Source organism: Limulus polyphemus, unplaced genomic scaffold (assembly GCF_000517525.1).
Source record: "Limulus polyphemus unplaced genomic scaffold, Limulus_polyphemus-2.1.2 Scaffold693, whole genome shotgun sequence".
Classification (NCBI taxonomy): domain Eukaryota; kingdom Metazoa; phylum Arthropoda; class Merostomata; order Xiphosura; family Limulidae; genus Limulus; species Limulus polyphemus.
The window spans coordinates 124,758-141,901 of record NW_013666303.1 but is presented as its reverse complement, the minus strand read 5'-3'; the positions used below and the strand labels follow the sequence as shown (position 1 = coordinate 141,901).

Below are 17,144 nucleotides of genomic sequence, written 5' to 3'. Positions count from 1 at the left end.
CGTGTAGCTTCGAAATTCCAAAACAAACAAACAAACAAACTGTCTTCTATCGTTGGGAAGTATTTATAATCAATTAAAAAATTAAATTAATATCCGAATTTCAACACTGATACCGTAAGCTTTGATTATGTAGTTAACACAAGAAACTATATCTTAATTAATCAAATCGGCCTTAAACAATCTTCCAGTTGGTGAATTGAAGTGTTTTCTCAGAAAAAAAATAATGAATCATATTTATATCTTTCATACCAGTCACTATACTCTTGGTAATGGCACCAGAAGGAAAGGCTAGAAACAGTAGTGGTTCATACACTATATAGTAGTGGGTTTCGTTCTTTTGTGTTGAAGACGAACGGATGTTTTAACGTTGGTGCATGCAAGCAGAATTAATCGAAGACGTAGGACTACCATTTAATGAAATTCTGATAAGGACCTTCATCATTTCAGCTTCGCTTGCATGAAAGGAAAACTATACTTATAGTTGATTGTGGCAAACGATAATCTGTATGCAAGACTCTTACATGGATAATTCTTTTCATTGTGAGCGAGTTCGCGATAAAAAATCCTTTATTCGAATTGGGTCTCAAAAATTCTATTGAAGTGAACGGTTGCTTTACACATAACTAGTGTAGATAAAGAATGAACACACATATTTCAACTCAATTCACTGTATTTTTCTAAATACGATGAACAAGTTGGATATATACCGAATTCCAATAAGATACAGTTTTCTGAGCTTTACAGTAATATATACGTACTTGTAACTGAGATCAAGTAAATAACTATATTTCCCCAATAGTTTCTGGACATTCCAATATACAAACGTTGAGAGGTACTGGCGTTGGCAATTTTTTTTTTTGTGGGAAGTGTTATATAATAAACGCATTTATGCATTTCTAAAAACTCAAACTATGTAAACAAAAAATATGGAACTTAGAATTCAAACAATCAAAATACAATAATTCAATCCAATATCTAGAAGAACACTTCTTGGACATTATAGAAAAGGTTAAAGGTTAAATTGGTACTCCTGTGAGTTCGCTATTGCTGCTTTAAAACATGTACTAAGAATAATCGAACGAATTTCTTAGCCGGTTCCCGAATTTATCTTTAAATGTGTTTTACAGATAAGAATGATGTTTAGACAGGAAACGGTAATGATAAAAAGAGATAGGTTTAGTTAAGAATAAGTTTTGGATTCTTTAGTGCTGAAAAGGTTGCGGAGCTTTCTAAGTGAAGATGCCTCAAGATGTGTTGAAACATTAAATATGGTGATAAAAAATAAGCCTACTATTTGTATTATGAATATTGATATAGTCTTAGAGTTTAAATATCGGAGGAATGCAAATTAATACCCGTATAATAATATATGAAAATTATTTAATGCTGAGTTGATAATATCCTTAATGTTAATATGTTGATTTATCAAGCAGTCATTAGTAATCGTGCTTATTATCTGTTTTGCAGCTCTTAAACTGTTGACATTACTAAAGGGTAGTGTTAGGCCTAAAAAGGGAGCTATATGAATTCGAAAATTATTGAGCCTTTATATCCACAATGACATTGAAATATTACTTTTTCTAGCTTAACAATTATCAAGTTAAGCCTCAGCTGACATATATCTTGGTCAGGAAATCACGTTGTCATATTTCGAGAAACTGTGATTTAACGTAATGATGCTGTGTTGAAGAAAAGAAAACTTCTTTGGTCTTCCTTTAAACTATTATTATCAGATTTATCTTTCTTTGAATGAACATACCTTGGTAATGGCCCAGTTTCAAGTTCTTACCAGATTATTTCACTAGAAGCTTAACTTCAATATTATGCATACCTGAATGATATTCTATGAACAACTTATTCTGATAAATATATAAATACTTTAAAGAAGCCATGGAAATGCATGAAAAACTTTTTGACGTTGCAGATATTGCATAAGCAAGATGCATGAACAACTTGAAAATTTTTGCAGTTCTGTTAATTATATATTTTCAGGAATAACCCACGCTGCTGTTTGGGCAGCCTGCTGCTCATATATCACCCAAGCAACGCCATCTAATCTTCGTGCTTCAGCTCAAGGTGTTCTTCAAGGTTTACATCATGGACTTGGTCGAGGATGTGGGGCCATCTTAGGTGGTTTGTTTGTTAGTTATTTTGGTGAGTAACGGTTAATTAAATGATATACTTTCGTACATAATCTGAACCTTTATGAATAGTCTGTTTTTAAAAAATACGGTTGTGATTAATTTATTTTATTCCGTTTAGAAACTCTTCAATTTCACTTTTACAGAGTAGAATGTCGTGTTATTGTAACGTCAGTTTTATTTGTTTAAAACTTGTTAGTACGTGCTCCAGAACTGGCTGACAAGCCTGATGTTGTTTGGTCTACTAGAAAGGCTATTTTCATTGAGTTGTTTTGGCACTGCTTCGAAAAAATGGTAAATAAGAATAACTTCAGATCAGAGTAAATTATGTACTTAGATCGAAACTAAAAATCAACCTATCATTCAAATTCGATGATGAGGAACCCACTTTGAGACTAATAATGTTTAGAGACGGCTTGAATGGGTAATGAAGAAAAACTTTAATATAAGTTTAACATAACAGCAAATGTACAACGCTTCGACAAGGTTTTGTCATCATCAGGTACTGTGCTTCTCTACCACTGACTTGTTTGGGAAGCTCCTTGGTCTTCATAGTTGGTTTGTCGTATCACTATGTGAGTTATGGCTTGAAGAGATGCATTTACTCTGAAGTCAAGTAAACCACTTTGATGACACACAAACAGAGACCATTACGCTAATTTTGTGACATTTCAAACTAATCTGTTGCACCTGAACTGATTTAGGGTTTTCGTATCAAAGGGGTTGAATACTTATGCAATTGAGAATATTCTATTTGAATTTGAAAATCTAACTTGCTTACATAATATCAGCGTTTTTTAGCTTTCTCAGTATGGACTAGATTGCATAGATTCTAAATATAAAATCCCAATTGAAAGTTTCATTATTTCAAGCTTAGACGGCAACAGAATGTGGAACTTTGCAGGGGGTGAATACATTTGCAAGGCACTGTATCTTATTATGCTTCAAGGTAGCGCACTAACCTGTTACGTTGGGCATTCTCTGAAGAAGTAAAACCATGTAGGATTCGAGTCTAGGTTTTTATTTTGCCGAGTAGATCAATTCTCACTTGAATAGCTGATAAAGCAGGATATATTTGCTTACCTTTAAACATTTATTTAACTCAAGTCTTCATTCAGTAATCCCAAAACTGAATGATAATAAAATAATTATGGTTTATTTTTTCATGACTCAAGAATCCTATAAAAATTACACCTTTACCAATCAATGAAGCAACAACTTGTAAGACTGTCACTATAGTTTAACTTGCTGAATAAGAATCTGCTGATAAATAGAGTTTTGGGTTCGAATCTCACCTACTATCGGTTTTACTCTTTGGAAAATCTTTTATAAGTAACTAATTCGTCATCGTGATTTGAAAAAATAGTAGTGACATAAATAAGATTGTTTGTACAAGAAGAAATGGCTGAGCTGGTTATTGGATTTTCACAAAGTTCAGACAGTGAACCACAGAAGAAATCTGAGCAGCAAGCTCGTTCGTGTTTCGTCTATAGTTATAAATGCATAGCGAAAGACATTTAGTTTAGTGATAGAATCGTAAATAATTCATGGTTGTTAAAAACTATTAAATTTATTTAATGATAGAAAGTTAATATTGAACAAGCTGTTCGGTTGGATTGTCTGTTTTAGAATTTTAACACACAGCTACACAAAGGCACAACCGTTCCTACTTTTGAACTGTAGAAAGAAAACAGTTAGCCAACAGCACCCACCGGCAACTCTGCGGCTAACCGAAGTGGGATTTGACCGTCACTACTATAACACATCTACGACTCCAAAGTGCGAAGCGAATTTTTCGGCAACGGCACACGAAACATAAACACTCAGATTCAAAGGCTAGAAACGCCAACTATTAGGCTACACACTAACATTCTGTTGGATATAGCAATTTTTTTCAAAAAGGGTAGTTGTACTGTAGTAACTTAACTGGTAGTTTTTTTAAACAAATCATTAAGGTTTATTGCTTTTATTAGTCAGTCAATCCACATAGAATGAATGACATAACTTTAATAATTTTTGTTGCGAGCAAGTCGTATCAAGTTAATTTCAGATTAAATTTGTGTATAAATATTTTTACACCATCTGAAAAGCTATTGTATAAAGTTATATACACTTGTATATGTTTTTTTTTTTGCGACAAAATAAAGTTATAATACAGAAAATACTTGTGTTTTGTTAATCGCTTCTAAGTAGATAACGCTGGGGATAATTAAAAAACAGGTACAACTATTGAGCAAACAGCTAAGTAGACTCGGATCCACTTGAAGACAGAGTCATTTCTTCATTGTGTGATCCCTTGTTTACTGGATAAGGAAGGAGTTTGAGCCATTGAGCCGTTTGTTATCGTGATATTTATTCTGAAAATAAAGTTACTGCGAATCATATAAGCACTGTTTTCTAATCCATATAAAAGTTCTCATGAATTTACAGCTTTCGTACCTTTTCCATAGTACTGATATTTTCTGCCTAGTATGTTTTTGTGATTTTAAAGCAAATATGTATTATAGCTTAAATGATCAAGAGACAGGTTGAATTAGAGTGTTAGGTTAAAATTCAACATTCTTAAAAAGTATTAGAGAAGTAATTAATCTGTTTTAAACTAATCACACATTTTTATGACTTACTGTGTTTTTATTTTATAGTTTATAATAAGTTGCAATTAAGACAAACAAAAACAATCCAGCTTACACTAACATTGCAAACTTAGTAAAGAGTAACAGCCCTAAAGCGTTGTACTGCTACTGACAAGCGTATATTTAACTTGTCATGTTTCTCATTTATATGGAAATGTGTGAAAGTCTTTCAGAATGAGCTTCTGTAGCTATAGGAACTCATGTTTACATCAACTGCACATTTTCCTTACGGACTTATCACTCGTTAAAAGATGGATCACCTGAAGCGTTGTTTAGTTTACCAAAATATTTTGTTTGTGTGTTTTGCTAATTTCAGATTAGAATTTCTTTATGAAAGGTGCCTCCAGTGTCGATACACTTGAAATCGGAATTGTTTAATAAAAAGGTCCTCACTTACAAGGACTGAAATATTATATGTCTTGACTATAATAATGCCATTCTAAAAATAAGTTATGCTTAAACGATCAGTGACATAAAAATGTAAAAGAAAAAAATAACAACTTTCGCATGGCTTCACTTGATGTTAATGTTATTTTATAACTTCACAAACTCGACTATTTGTATTGATATTCAAAACTGCATTTGAAGTTTAAGAAAACTTTTTTATTCAATATTTTTTGCTGGGCTCATGATACACTTCGTCCTCACAACTTCGAGTATTAAAGTGAATGTTGAGTTATTGTAATTCCCTTTAAATTTCGTTTCCACAGCTTGAACATTTGTTTCGTCGAGCACATGAAGACAGCTCAGTGTACATCTTTTCCTATATTTTATCGATTACACAAAGTGTTAGGCGAAAGTTCGAACCGGAACTAAATTCAAAAATTAAACTCGCTTTATTTCAGTGTGTCAAATCGTGTGTTATCGAGTTGTATCATCCCTATAGAACATATGCGTATATGCGGACGAATAATAGCGGCTGTCTTGGTCTATTATAAAGGTCTGGAACGGTTTCGATTAGAAAGCTCCGAAAAATACAGTTTTAAAGATTAATATTACATAACGGTTGGAGAACATTACAAAACACTTATTTTAATCTGATATTCCCAGGAAACTGATAATGCTGCAGTATTAGAAAGTTCACTATCTTTCTAATTCTATTCTACAGTAAAAAACAAAAATACAAGTATACTAATCACCAGAGAGAGAATGCGTGAAGTTTTGAATTTATTAGCGACTATTTTTCAAGAGGTGTCTGTTTTGTATATCACAGTGGCGCTTTTTTATTTATAAAGTAAGTTTCACCGTACAAAACGTTGGCGTGAGAATGTTAAAAACTAATAACTTTGAAACTCCTGAAAATTATCAGAATCCTTAACTACAACAACGATAAATTTTGTGAAACTATTCACTAACCTTAGTAAAAACGATACTGGACTTAAAGTATAAAATATATTAGACATTCCTTTGGTTCTTTCATCCTATTGAGAAACTTTCCGAAAGTAGTATCTGTATCAAACCAAATTATAAATGTTTTCAATCATGAGAATATTTTCCCATATTGTGCACTGAAACATCATATGTGTTTTAAGATATTTGCTATCAGTAATACTGATGTTCCAAAGCATTTTAATTATCAGTAAAGGTTTTGAAGCTGAAGTATTCAAATTTGATTTAAAAGTTTACCTTAAAACGTTGCAGGTATACAAAATAATATGTATCAGATAGCACCGGAATTTCAAACATTTATAAAACGAAGCGTCCCGTTGTTCCTTAAACGTCTTAACTTTTACTTCATTAGTTTTTTAATGAGGGAATGAAGTAAAATGTGAGAGTTTTATATATACAATATCTTTGTAAGTCAGACTCCACACTGTATACATGTTGATAGCTTGGAAGAGAACATCAAATTATTGTAATTACAATGAAACGTTTGGTTTTATTTTTTCTTAAGGAACCCAAGTTACCTTTCGAGGCTACGGATTTGCCTGTTTAGCTGTCCTGATCATTTTTGTTGTTGTAAACTACTACCGAAAGGACAAAGGCTTTTCAAACTTCCAGGACGAACAGGAACCTGATATGGTTGTTGAAGAAACGAGCCATTTAGCACCTCACGGCGTCCCTTCCAATCCAATGGCACGGTCTTTATCTAAACAAAACATAACTGAATTAGATTTCATAGGTCAACAGAAAGGAGGAATAGGGAACGGAACGGGGCGATATGGAACAAGTAGCTCAGGAACTTATGAAACTGGAGGATTTCTTGGCCTTCCTGAATCAGGAGGTAATTATATTGTTAACAGTACTCATATAGTATTTCGGAGTTAAAAAATATGTGCATAGTTTTGTATGGTTAAAAATGCTTAATTTGTTACTTCGTATGCGTCCGATTAACTGGGCAAGCTATTTTCTTTTACCCGAGAAAACAAAATGGAAGACGTTTGTAAAGTGACTATATTTATTCAAGGAAACAAATTCTAAAACTTTAATTTGAAAAATCAGTATCTTAAGTAAAACTGAGTTAGATGAAAATTTATTACCTCAAAGGAGACAATATATGATGGAAAACAGTAAGCAAAGATAACCGTAAACGTTGTACATTATTATGGTTATCTATTGATACTAGTCAATATCAGTGCTTTATATGTAGATTCATGAATTACTGTTTAATAATACTGTTAGAACAGTACTTTAGTAGAGGATGTTTTAGCAACTAAAAATGTAGTATTCAAATTTAAAATTTCTTCTGTAAAGAGCTTATCAGATTAGTACAATTAATCTTTAGAATTATGCTGTAGCGCAGAGCGTTATTATTTTTTTTAGGAGGATATTATGGTGGAGGTGGTACCACCAACTATTCCGATATCAACATGAACAACACAGCCTTCAATAAACCTGCGTTTGGTAGAAGTGCCCTAGCGGCAGCATTTAACCCTAAAGGTATTTTGGCGGCATCACTAAGTCCAGATAGCAGTTTCGACTATAACTACATCAAAAGAGATTTTCAGGTATCAAATTTTATAAATACTATTTCTAAAGATATTTTTTGTGATATTTGTTAATAGATTTTACAAAGTTTCATGGGCCTCAATCGGGCGATAATTTTACTAACAAGGTCTGAAATCAAGAACAAAATTTATGATCTTAATTGTACTCTCCGCAGAGAACATACTGTTTTTCTGTTGTTTATTCTTCTTTATTTCTTTCTTCTTCCGAACACTTTTCAATCGACCGCCAATCCTTCATTTTTCGGCGGAGTGATTTGAAATTTGGTAGGGTTATATCTGGGTCCAATATATCCAGACAAATTTTTTTCATTTGTTTTGTTTAGGCTTTTTTAAGGATTTTATGGGGTTAAAGGTAAAGCAACTCAAATGTATATTTTCGGCTTCTGTGCGGTCATATATATAGTAATGAAGATGAAAATTGGTACAAATATAAATTTTCATGCGCCCAACACATTGACATACAAAAAAGTTGATCTTGCCCATTTTATGTCTTTTTAGGGGATCAAAGCTCACAAAAAAACGTAATTACGTTGATTTTTTGGCAATTTTCTACAAGCAACGCACATTGACAAACAAAATAGTTGAATTTGCCTATTTTAGTAATTATGATGGGGGAAGGGGTCAAGATGCCACAAGAAGCATAACTTTAGAGTTTTGTGACAATTACTTCGCCGTATTTGGGCCAATTTACATGGGATTTCTGGTCCCAAATAGAGATATAGACAATTTGGAATTTTTGTTATTTGCTCAATTTTTCAGCGAGGAAAGAACAATTTGGGGTTTTCCTGAAGTATTCATGTGTAATTTCTTTTCAGGCACATTGTGCTACTATATTTAGAGTTAAAAACAAAAAGATAAGTTTTTGGCACAATGAAAGGTAAAATCTTTAATATAGATCACAGCTGACTAGTTTTGGTAACACTAGCCCTGCTGATAATAACTGTGTTACCGAAACTAGTAGGCTGTAACGTACAATAAAGATTTTACCTGGTTTTTCAAACGAGACCCAAAACTCGAGCGCTTTCAAAAGAAAATTTCTAGAAAATTGGTGGCGAGACTTGTAGATTGCAGCTCATAAATGATTCCCAACAAACTTGTCAGAATTGGACCAATTTTGCAAGGAAAAAATGGGCAAAAATCACACCATCTCATTCTGCAAAGCTGGTAGAGACCTATCCAAAAATACTCAGCAGTAACTGCTACCAAAGGTGCTTCCACCAAGTACTGAATTAGGGGGCTGAATCAGCAAATTTCAATTTATATATTTTCTTTGCAGATTTTGCTGACATTCAACCTCCTTCACACATAACAGTGTTAAGTTTGATCTTTCGAGTTTTGAATAAAAACAAGTCCATTAAAAAATGTTTACATTATTTATATTTCATCAACATATGACATTATTGATAGGGGGTGAATACTTTTGCAAGGTACCATATTTGATCTTTTGAAATCAGAATAAAGCTTTATATATTTTACAATGTTGAAAAGCACTCTCATTCTACCGTTGTTTAATGTAAAGTGATATCTTTTGGACAGAGCTAGAAACAGTTTGTAGTTATCTTTAATGTATTTTGAAGTTTTATGGATGTTTATATGTCGTAACTGTGGATCGATTCCGAAGTATAACAGAAAATGTTCACATATTCCTAATTGCAACACAGTAAAAAAATCTCTTTCGTGTAAGCTGTTTCATCATGCTACAAAATACATCTGTTAAAGTTAACTAAATTTTTGTGAAATATTGTGTAATTGGTAAAAGTGAGAGTTCATATTGGTATATATATATATCCACAACCGTAAAATACTCTAGAAATGGACTGGACAGAGAATCCTCATATCTCATGAAGGCTTAGGTGAAAAAAGATAACTTAAAACCACAAAACAATCGTATTAAAAATATTGAACAAATAAGAGCTGAATAAAATATATGATTACTAAGACTGTTTGTTTAATAACTGTCACAGGTTAACATTTTAATGTATTACCATTTCACTATTCTAAACTAGGCTTACAACGAAGTACTGAACAGAAATGAAGTTGGTATGACTGATAAAAATGATGCGGTTATGGGGCCTGTTCCACGAACTTCTCTGTATACCCCTCAACCATTCAACTGGGATGAACAGAGTTACGACTGGTAGACACAATGAGCAGTGTCAAGGAATATAAATATTGTATTTGTTTGCTTGTTTTAACTTTTACCAGAAAACGTGAATTTAATTTTGCATAAAATGATAGCCATTTGTGAAGTAACGAGTTTGAAGTGTCGTCCAAATTAGATGAAGAGTTTTCAAAATTCGTGTTAAAAATATAAACCGAGTTAATTTTAAACGTTTAGCGTTCGTCCTTCTCTTTCTGGTAACTTAAATTTGCTCATAAGTAATACTGTATACTAAGTATTTTTATTTTACTCAAAATTAAAACCAAATAAGTTGTAGTGCATATATCTAAACAAATTTGATTATAGTATAAACATTATGTTCTTTGAAATGTTAAACACATAACCAAGACTGTTTATTCTTGAAATGTCTAGTGAATCATTAAATAGCAATTTTTTTTTATTCAAAATTAACAATAATTAGCATTTTTATTCTGCAAGTACCCAGAAACCTTGTGTATCGTCCGGTAAGGTATCATAATTGCTTTGTAAATAACTATATAGTTTGCCATAAAAGTGAAAAAAGAACTATTGTTAAATTTATATGTACGTACGTCAAAATAAATGTTATTGAAATTTAAGTCATCCGAAGGAGGCAGCTCTGTAGTATCGTAACTATACGTAGATATAATATGTTTGTTTTATTAAAACACTTAAATTTCATCATTGTTTGTATAGAAATATTTTACAAACAACATTTCTATCATAATTAATAAATATCTGACAACGCAGCTCTCAGATTTTAGCCAGATTTTTGTTGTTAATTTACAGCTAATGAATCGTCTTAGGTGTAATTATGAGCTTGCCATCCAGGTTGTTCTTAACAAGAAATTTCAACTTGAATTGCCCAAACAGCATCATCTCGTATTGGTTGTTTAACAGAAGAAAAGAATAAATAAGTGTAATTTTCGTATCTAAATTATATACGCCTAGGATATGTCCACATGCATTTAATTAAAGATAAGTAGATAATGTTGTTCTGTCGATATCTTGACAGTTCAGATCACGTGGATTTGAATCAAGATATTAATATAAGAAATTGTTTAACAAGAATTCACCATATAGATTTTTCTTTTGTTCATTTATGGACTATAAGTTGACCATTTCCAAATTGTCACCGAACACTAGTTTTCAATAAAGAAATAAACTTTTAAAATTTATCTTGCCGTGCTTGTTGTTGAGGTGCTCAGAGACTAAAGAATAATTCACTCTACTGGGTTTTAGGCAAAGGGAGAGTTTGGGCAGATCATCCTGGTAGGAATATTAAGTATTTATACGATCCAACAGAAATGCAGAAAAAGAAAAATTTGCCAACAACGATTGCTTTAAAACAAATTTAAAATCATATTATAAGATAACTGTGTCACAGTTGCTTAAAATACTTAATGCTCACAATTTGTTAAAAATTTACACGTTTTTTTGTCTAAAATACATGAGAACATTTTAATAAAAGTTGTTTCGATTTATTTAAGTTGCTTTGTTCAAAAGCAGTTCTTAACTTATTATGCGTAGTTGTAAAATGTCTCAAAGTATTATTTTATAATAGTAGCTATTTAGTATATTTACGTCTATTTATACTATTAGGCATCATAGAAACTCTGGAAAAGCTGGATTGTATACTTACATATTTGACTGTCATCATATTTTACTTAATGATTAGTGAGACCCCAACTTTAAAGATAGCGAAACGATATATATTGTATATGATTATAAATATAGCTGTTCATTTTCAATACATTTTACAGTTTCTAGAAACGATATATATTGTATATGATTATAAATATAGATGTTCATTTTCAAAACATTTTACAGTTTCTAGATCTTTAAATCAAAATCAAAATTTGACTGAAAGTAATATTATCAAGAACTAAGCGCAATTATTGTCGAGTGTTTGTTATTTTTGGCTATATTTTCTTATTCAGTTTTATTGGTTTTATCTCCAATAACTGTAGTTAAATGCATCATCCATTGTATAAAGCAAAATATATTAAACTTTTCAAAGTGTAATTTCTTTAATTTTCACTCTACTCATTATTTTCTTGTTCTATTTTGTGTGTCTTTTGTTAAAATACAACAACTATAATGAAAAGCTGTTTAAAATGACGGCGCTTATGATAGTTTTATTTTGTAGTTATGGTAATGCAGCTGTTTCCTATCGACATGTTTTTTATGTATCTTTTATCCAGTCGTATGCTCATATATTAGGAACTAAATTGATACATATAAACATGCGTATAAAAATCTAGTTATATAATAATATTTATGTGTTATAAAAAATTACTCAATTAAACTTCACTTCGAGCTGACTAAGCAAATGTTGCTATAGTAATTTAAAATTTTATAGTTCAGTATATTAGTAAGTTACACTGATAATAATGGTAAAAAGGGCAGTTCCTCACTTATTATGTTACGACATTTACATCTCTAGTATATAACTCATTGTGCAGACACTAAGAACAAATTATAGTAAAATATACTTGCTTTATTTTTTAACTTTGGTAAATGTGCTTCATTTGTATTTTATCTTTAAGATAGAAAGATACCACGTTAGCAAAAATATTCCTTTGAATTAATGAAATAATAGATTTAACAAATGCATAAGTCTCTGCGAAAATGATACTTTTGGTCATGTATTAGTATCAATCCCCACGAATCTTTAAAATACTGTGCTCATCATTTATAAAAAATAAAACAACCAAAAACAGTGATTGGCTTATCGTATGCATATTTTTGCAGATTCTAGTTTGACGCTATTTTCTAACTACTCAAACATTGTTGCCAGGCGTCTTTAGTTACAAAGTACGCTAAAAAATGTTCATTGCTTGCACTGTTTTGCATTTTACTCTTTGTAAGTTCAGTAAAAGAAGACAAGATTTTATATATTCATTTCGTGTTATTAAAGTTACTAGTAATACATTTCGGCCAACAATAAGCTATAAAATGTTTTCATATACTTAAGCTTCAAAATACTATTGGTTTATTGTGTACGAATAACTTACATTAAGACAGAATTATTGGTTTCGTGTTAACTATTCTGTTGAAATAACATGTGCACCATGGCGATTCCAGCAGAAGTTTATGGCGATGAATTCTAACTAAGCACTTTTGCAGCTAGGCCTAATACGTTAGCACGAGTGTTTCTTGCACTACTGCTGTGTGTTTATTTTTTAATAGGTCAGTAAATGTTATAATAAAACTAATAGAAAACTTTCTGTGAATCTTATATATAATATATGTAATATTTATGAGGTTAATGTATCAAATCGATTTCTGTGTCACTATTGTAGAAATGTAAAGTATGTGTGCACGGTTGTTAAAGTTACCCCTTGATCATTATGTGGCACCTCAGAATATTGTACTAAAGCTTAATGCTTTATTTCTTCGGTTTCATGTTATTCACTCATATTATTCTTCAGTAGAAGTACAGGAAAGTTATGAATATATATTTCAAGAGGTGCTTCTGAATAAATACAAAAATGTTACAGTTACATATGTGTGTGGATAGAGAAAAATATGTAATGTTAATCTGAGAATAAAAAATACATCATTATTTAGTAAATTTAATGTAGAAATTTTAACTTTCAGATTTTTAAGTTTCATTAGCGTAACTAAAAACGGAATTAATTGTTACACGTGATACAATTTTTTTCAAACATATTTGAGACTATTCCATTTAGAAAGCTTCATTGCTTTAATTTAGTTTATACTAACGGTATAAGACTGTTAGTACAGAAGAAAAAAATAAGTGAACATTATTATAACAGTTATACAGAAGATACTAATGACAAACTATAATTTGACTAAGGTCTGTAGCATTATTAGTCCTGCCTTCTTTCATAGTGGGGAAAAGGTTAAGTAGCTGGCGTCTTTCTTCTTTCATAGTGGGGAAAAAGGTTAAGTAGCTGGCGTCTTTCTTCTTTCATAGTGGGGAAAAGGTTAAGTAGCTGGCGTCTTTCTTCTTTCATAGTGGGGAAAAAGTTAAGTAGCTGGTGTCTTTCTTCTTTCATAGTGGGGAAAAGGTTAACTAGTTGGCGTCTTTCTTCTTTCACAGTGGGGAAAAGGTTAAGTAGCTGGCGTCTTTCTTCTTTCACAGTAGGGAAAGACAGAGAACAATTAGCTATTTGAGACAAATTATCAGTTTCGTGACTCTGATATTTTCCACAAAGAACAAAACAACAACTTCAAAACAAATAAAAATGCATACTGAATTATATAATCAAATGTTTCAAACTGTTTATTCTCCTACCGATACCGTAGTATTTGTATGCAATGCCAAGAGTGCTTAATAGATGGCAGTATAATAGTATAGTTCACGTAGGTCACTATACAAGGAGTATTGATTTCTATTACACCAAACAACCACCCCTAAGCCTTTGTTTTAAGCAAAACATCGATGTACCTTGTTGAGAGGTACTACCACTTATAAGGAAATATCTTGAAATGTAATATATATTAAACTGATAACACTGTTTATTATTGTATGCAATGTTTATTAGTGTTCGTGTTTTCATTTTATTAATAATATATTTCTAAAACCTCATATATAGCGATTGAACTTCAAAAATTGTTCACATAGGCTTATCCTTTATGTGTTTTTTTTCAGATCTTTTTATCATTGTATCCTAAAGTAAGAACATTAGATTTTTTAATTCACATTTTCTGGTTTTCAAAATTAATAAGCCAAAACAGAAGACTTAAAAGATTAACTAACATGAAAAGTAAGTGTGAAAATAGATATTCCTAAAATTACATTAATTAATGTTATTCATACTACACATAAAGAGAAATATAGGAGATTGGTAATAAAAGTGTTTTATACGTTTTTTACTAGACTTTAACAGCTATTTATTTAGAGTATGTACAACTTTCAGATTAACTTAGCCTTATTGGATACCAGGTCTACAATTCTTTTTAAACGGCTGTTGTTTTGCTATTAAGAGGTCCGGGAGCCAGAACTATATTCGCTATTTCTCTCATATGTTGTCTGAATTGTAATTTTTTTCATTTCATTTGATTGTTTTTAATGAAAGAAGTCAAGCAGCATATAGTAATAAAAATGTTTCTATAAATGCCACTCACAAAACGATTGCCTTGACAAAATTGTCATTTTTGAGTTACACGATCAATGGAATGCCAGGGAATTGAAATGATTTATATTACAAGCTAAAGAATTAGAACACATTATATTTGTTTTTTGAAAAAATGTTATTCATCTAATATAGGGAATTCAATGGTATTTATTGATAATATCTTTGAAATGTTAGTTGGTTTAAAGGTTCAAAGGTGAAAATTGCACAGCAGGCTCTAGAACAGTAGTCTAGTGACGTATAAGAACAGTGTTTGCGAAAGCTTTAAAATTTCTTAGAATACAAAAGTGAACTTTTATCAATTGAGTAATACATATATTAATATAGCTAATCGAAAACATAATCTTTGAATTTTGAGGAAGTTCAGAAATTAAATCCATAAGCTTTTCGAAGAGAAAACATGAGCTACTTACCAATTATAATAATAATTTTACACGAAATTAGTTACAAAAGATACTTTATTTAAAACAGATATTCAACCTCTGATTGGTAATTTTTATCTTAAAAATTGTGGACTTGAAAAAATGAATTTATAAGATAAGGAAGATTGGCGAAAAATATCAGCTTGACAAATAACAGTAGAAATATAAATGAGAGAGTTTATTAACTGTTGTAGCTGATATGAGAAAGATATTAGCTACAAGATTCAACATGTTAACAAAGTTTAAAATATTAGTTTTAAGTCGGTGAACGTATCTGTTACAAAACAGATTTTTTTCGTTTGTGAATAAAACTTATATTTTATTTTATATACATACATATATATATATGTGTGTGTATTTAAAAAATAATCTTCTGAAACATTTAACACACTTAGAATACTGTTGTAGTCTGGGCTTTATTGGTATTTTACTTAAACCTTTGTATTGTTTTTGAATAGAGTTTTTAACGTTAGATGTTAAGTGTGTAACTTAATGAGCATTTTTTTCTTAACACTTAGAATACGATTTCACACCGTTTCCACTCGCGATATTTTGAAAGCCTGGGCCTATGAATAAAAATCCTGAAACATCAACTAGTAGTCCTGGAGCTATTATAATTAATCCAAAACACTTTTATATATTAATTTCAAGCATTCATTGTCTTACAACAAATAAAACTCATTTGATTATTTTTGATCGTCAATTATGAAAGAGGTGAATAAAAAAACGCATGAAAATTATACAAAGCATACACAAAATAGCTAGTTAGTTCGTAACTACTACAATTTTTACCCTAGTTTCAAGTGGGATAATATATACAAAAATCCTAGTTTTACTTTGCTTTAAAAGAAACAAAGTTTCAATACACACTTCTTTATTTATAAAAATATATAAAACAAAATAATATTTTACAGTATTACAAAGTAGCATACACACAAAAAAAGCTAGTTAAAAATAGTAGATGCACTAATCTTTAGCACTAATTCCAAAGGTAATCCTATATGCGAAAATTCTATGAAAACATGTTTATTCGTAAAGGCAAATGAAACAACATACTCTCCATGGAATTACAAGTTGATAAAAAAATGCCAACTAGACGTATGGAAACTACATTTGACAAGAAAGATTTATTTGATCATATATGGATCTGAATGATTAACCCATTTCATAGCATATGGTATCACTGCAAAATTCAACTCACTTTCTCAGAGGCATATTCAGTTTCAAGTGCTAATATTATGTTACAAAATAAAGCTTTTGGTGGCCCATCTAGACAGTCAGTTACATCTACAACATAAACTTCAATCTGAAATTGTAGTAAACTGCACAGATAGCCAACTATTTAGTTGTGCTTTTTTTAGTTTTGTCTATGATTATTGAAAAAAAAAGTTGAAGCTCCCAGCTTTTCAGCCAACAAATAATAAAAAGTATGGTACAAGACCTCACCTATCGAGATGGCTAACCCAAATATTGGATTGGAGGGCATATCTTTAATACAACTTACGAACTTGTATACGATGGAATATGCAAGGTCATTTTCTATGAATACCAGGACATTTTCTTCCTCTTCAAGCACCTTGTCTTAATGACTTTAATATGCACCTGATACAAAATTCAACATACTTTTAGTTTTCCTTAATCTTTCAAACATGTTTCTTGACTTTTGAGATAATTAGGCCTATATGCATTTTCTTAAGATATTTTTTTTGTTAAATGCAACAACAGTGTTACAGAAAGTGTAAAAGCACACTCATT

The 17,144-nt window shown here is 30.9% G+C and overlaps 1 protein-coding gene across 5 annotated transcripts in view; it reads left to right on the top strand.

Annotated features, from left to right (window-relative positions):
• Positions 1-12,256, top strand: part of LOC106460012 (major facilitator superfamily domain-containing protein 6-like) — a 37,418-nt gene extending 25,162 nt beyond the window's left edge. For all 5 annotated transcript variants that reach the window (XM_022386605.1, XM_022386602.1, XM_013919693.2 and 2 more), the window contains 4 exons: positions 1,993-2,154; positions 6,669-6,998; positions 7,538-7,722; positions 9,729-12,256. In XM_022386605.1, the coding sequence (XP_022242313.1) occupies positions 1,993-2,154; positions 6,669-6,998; positions 7,538-7,722; positions 9,729-9,863 (812 nt within the window). In that variant the 3' untranslated portion in view covers positions 9,864-12,256. The remainder of the gene's footprint in view (positions 1-1,992; positions 2,155-6,668; positions 6,999-7,537; positions 7,723-9,728) is intronic.
• The last annotated feature ends 4,888 nt before the right edge of the window (positions 12,257-17,144 follow it).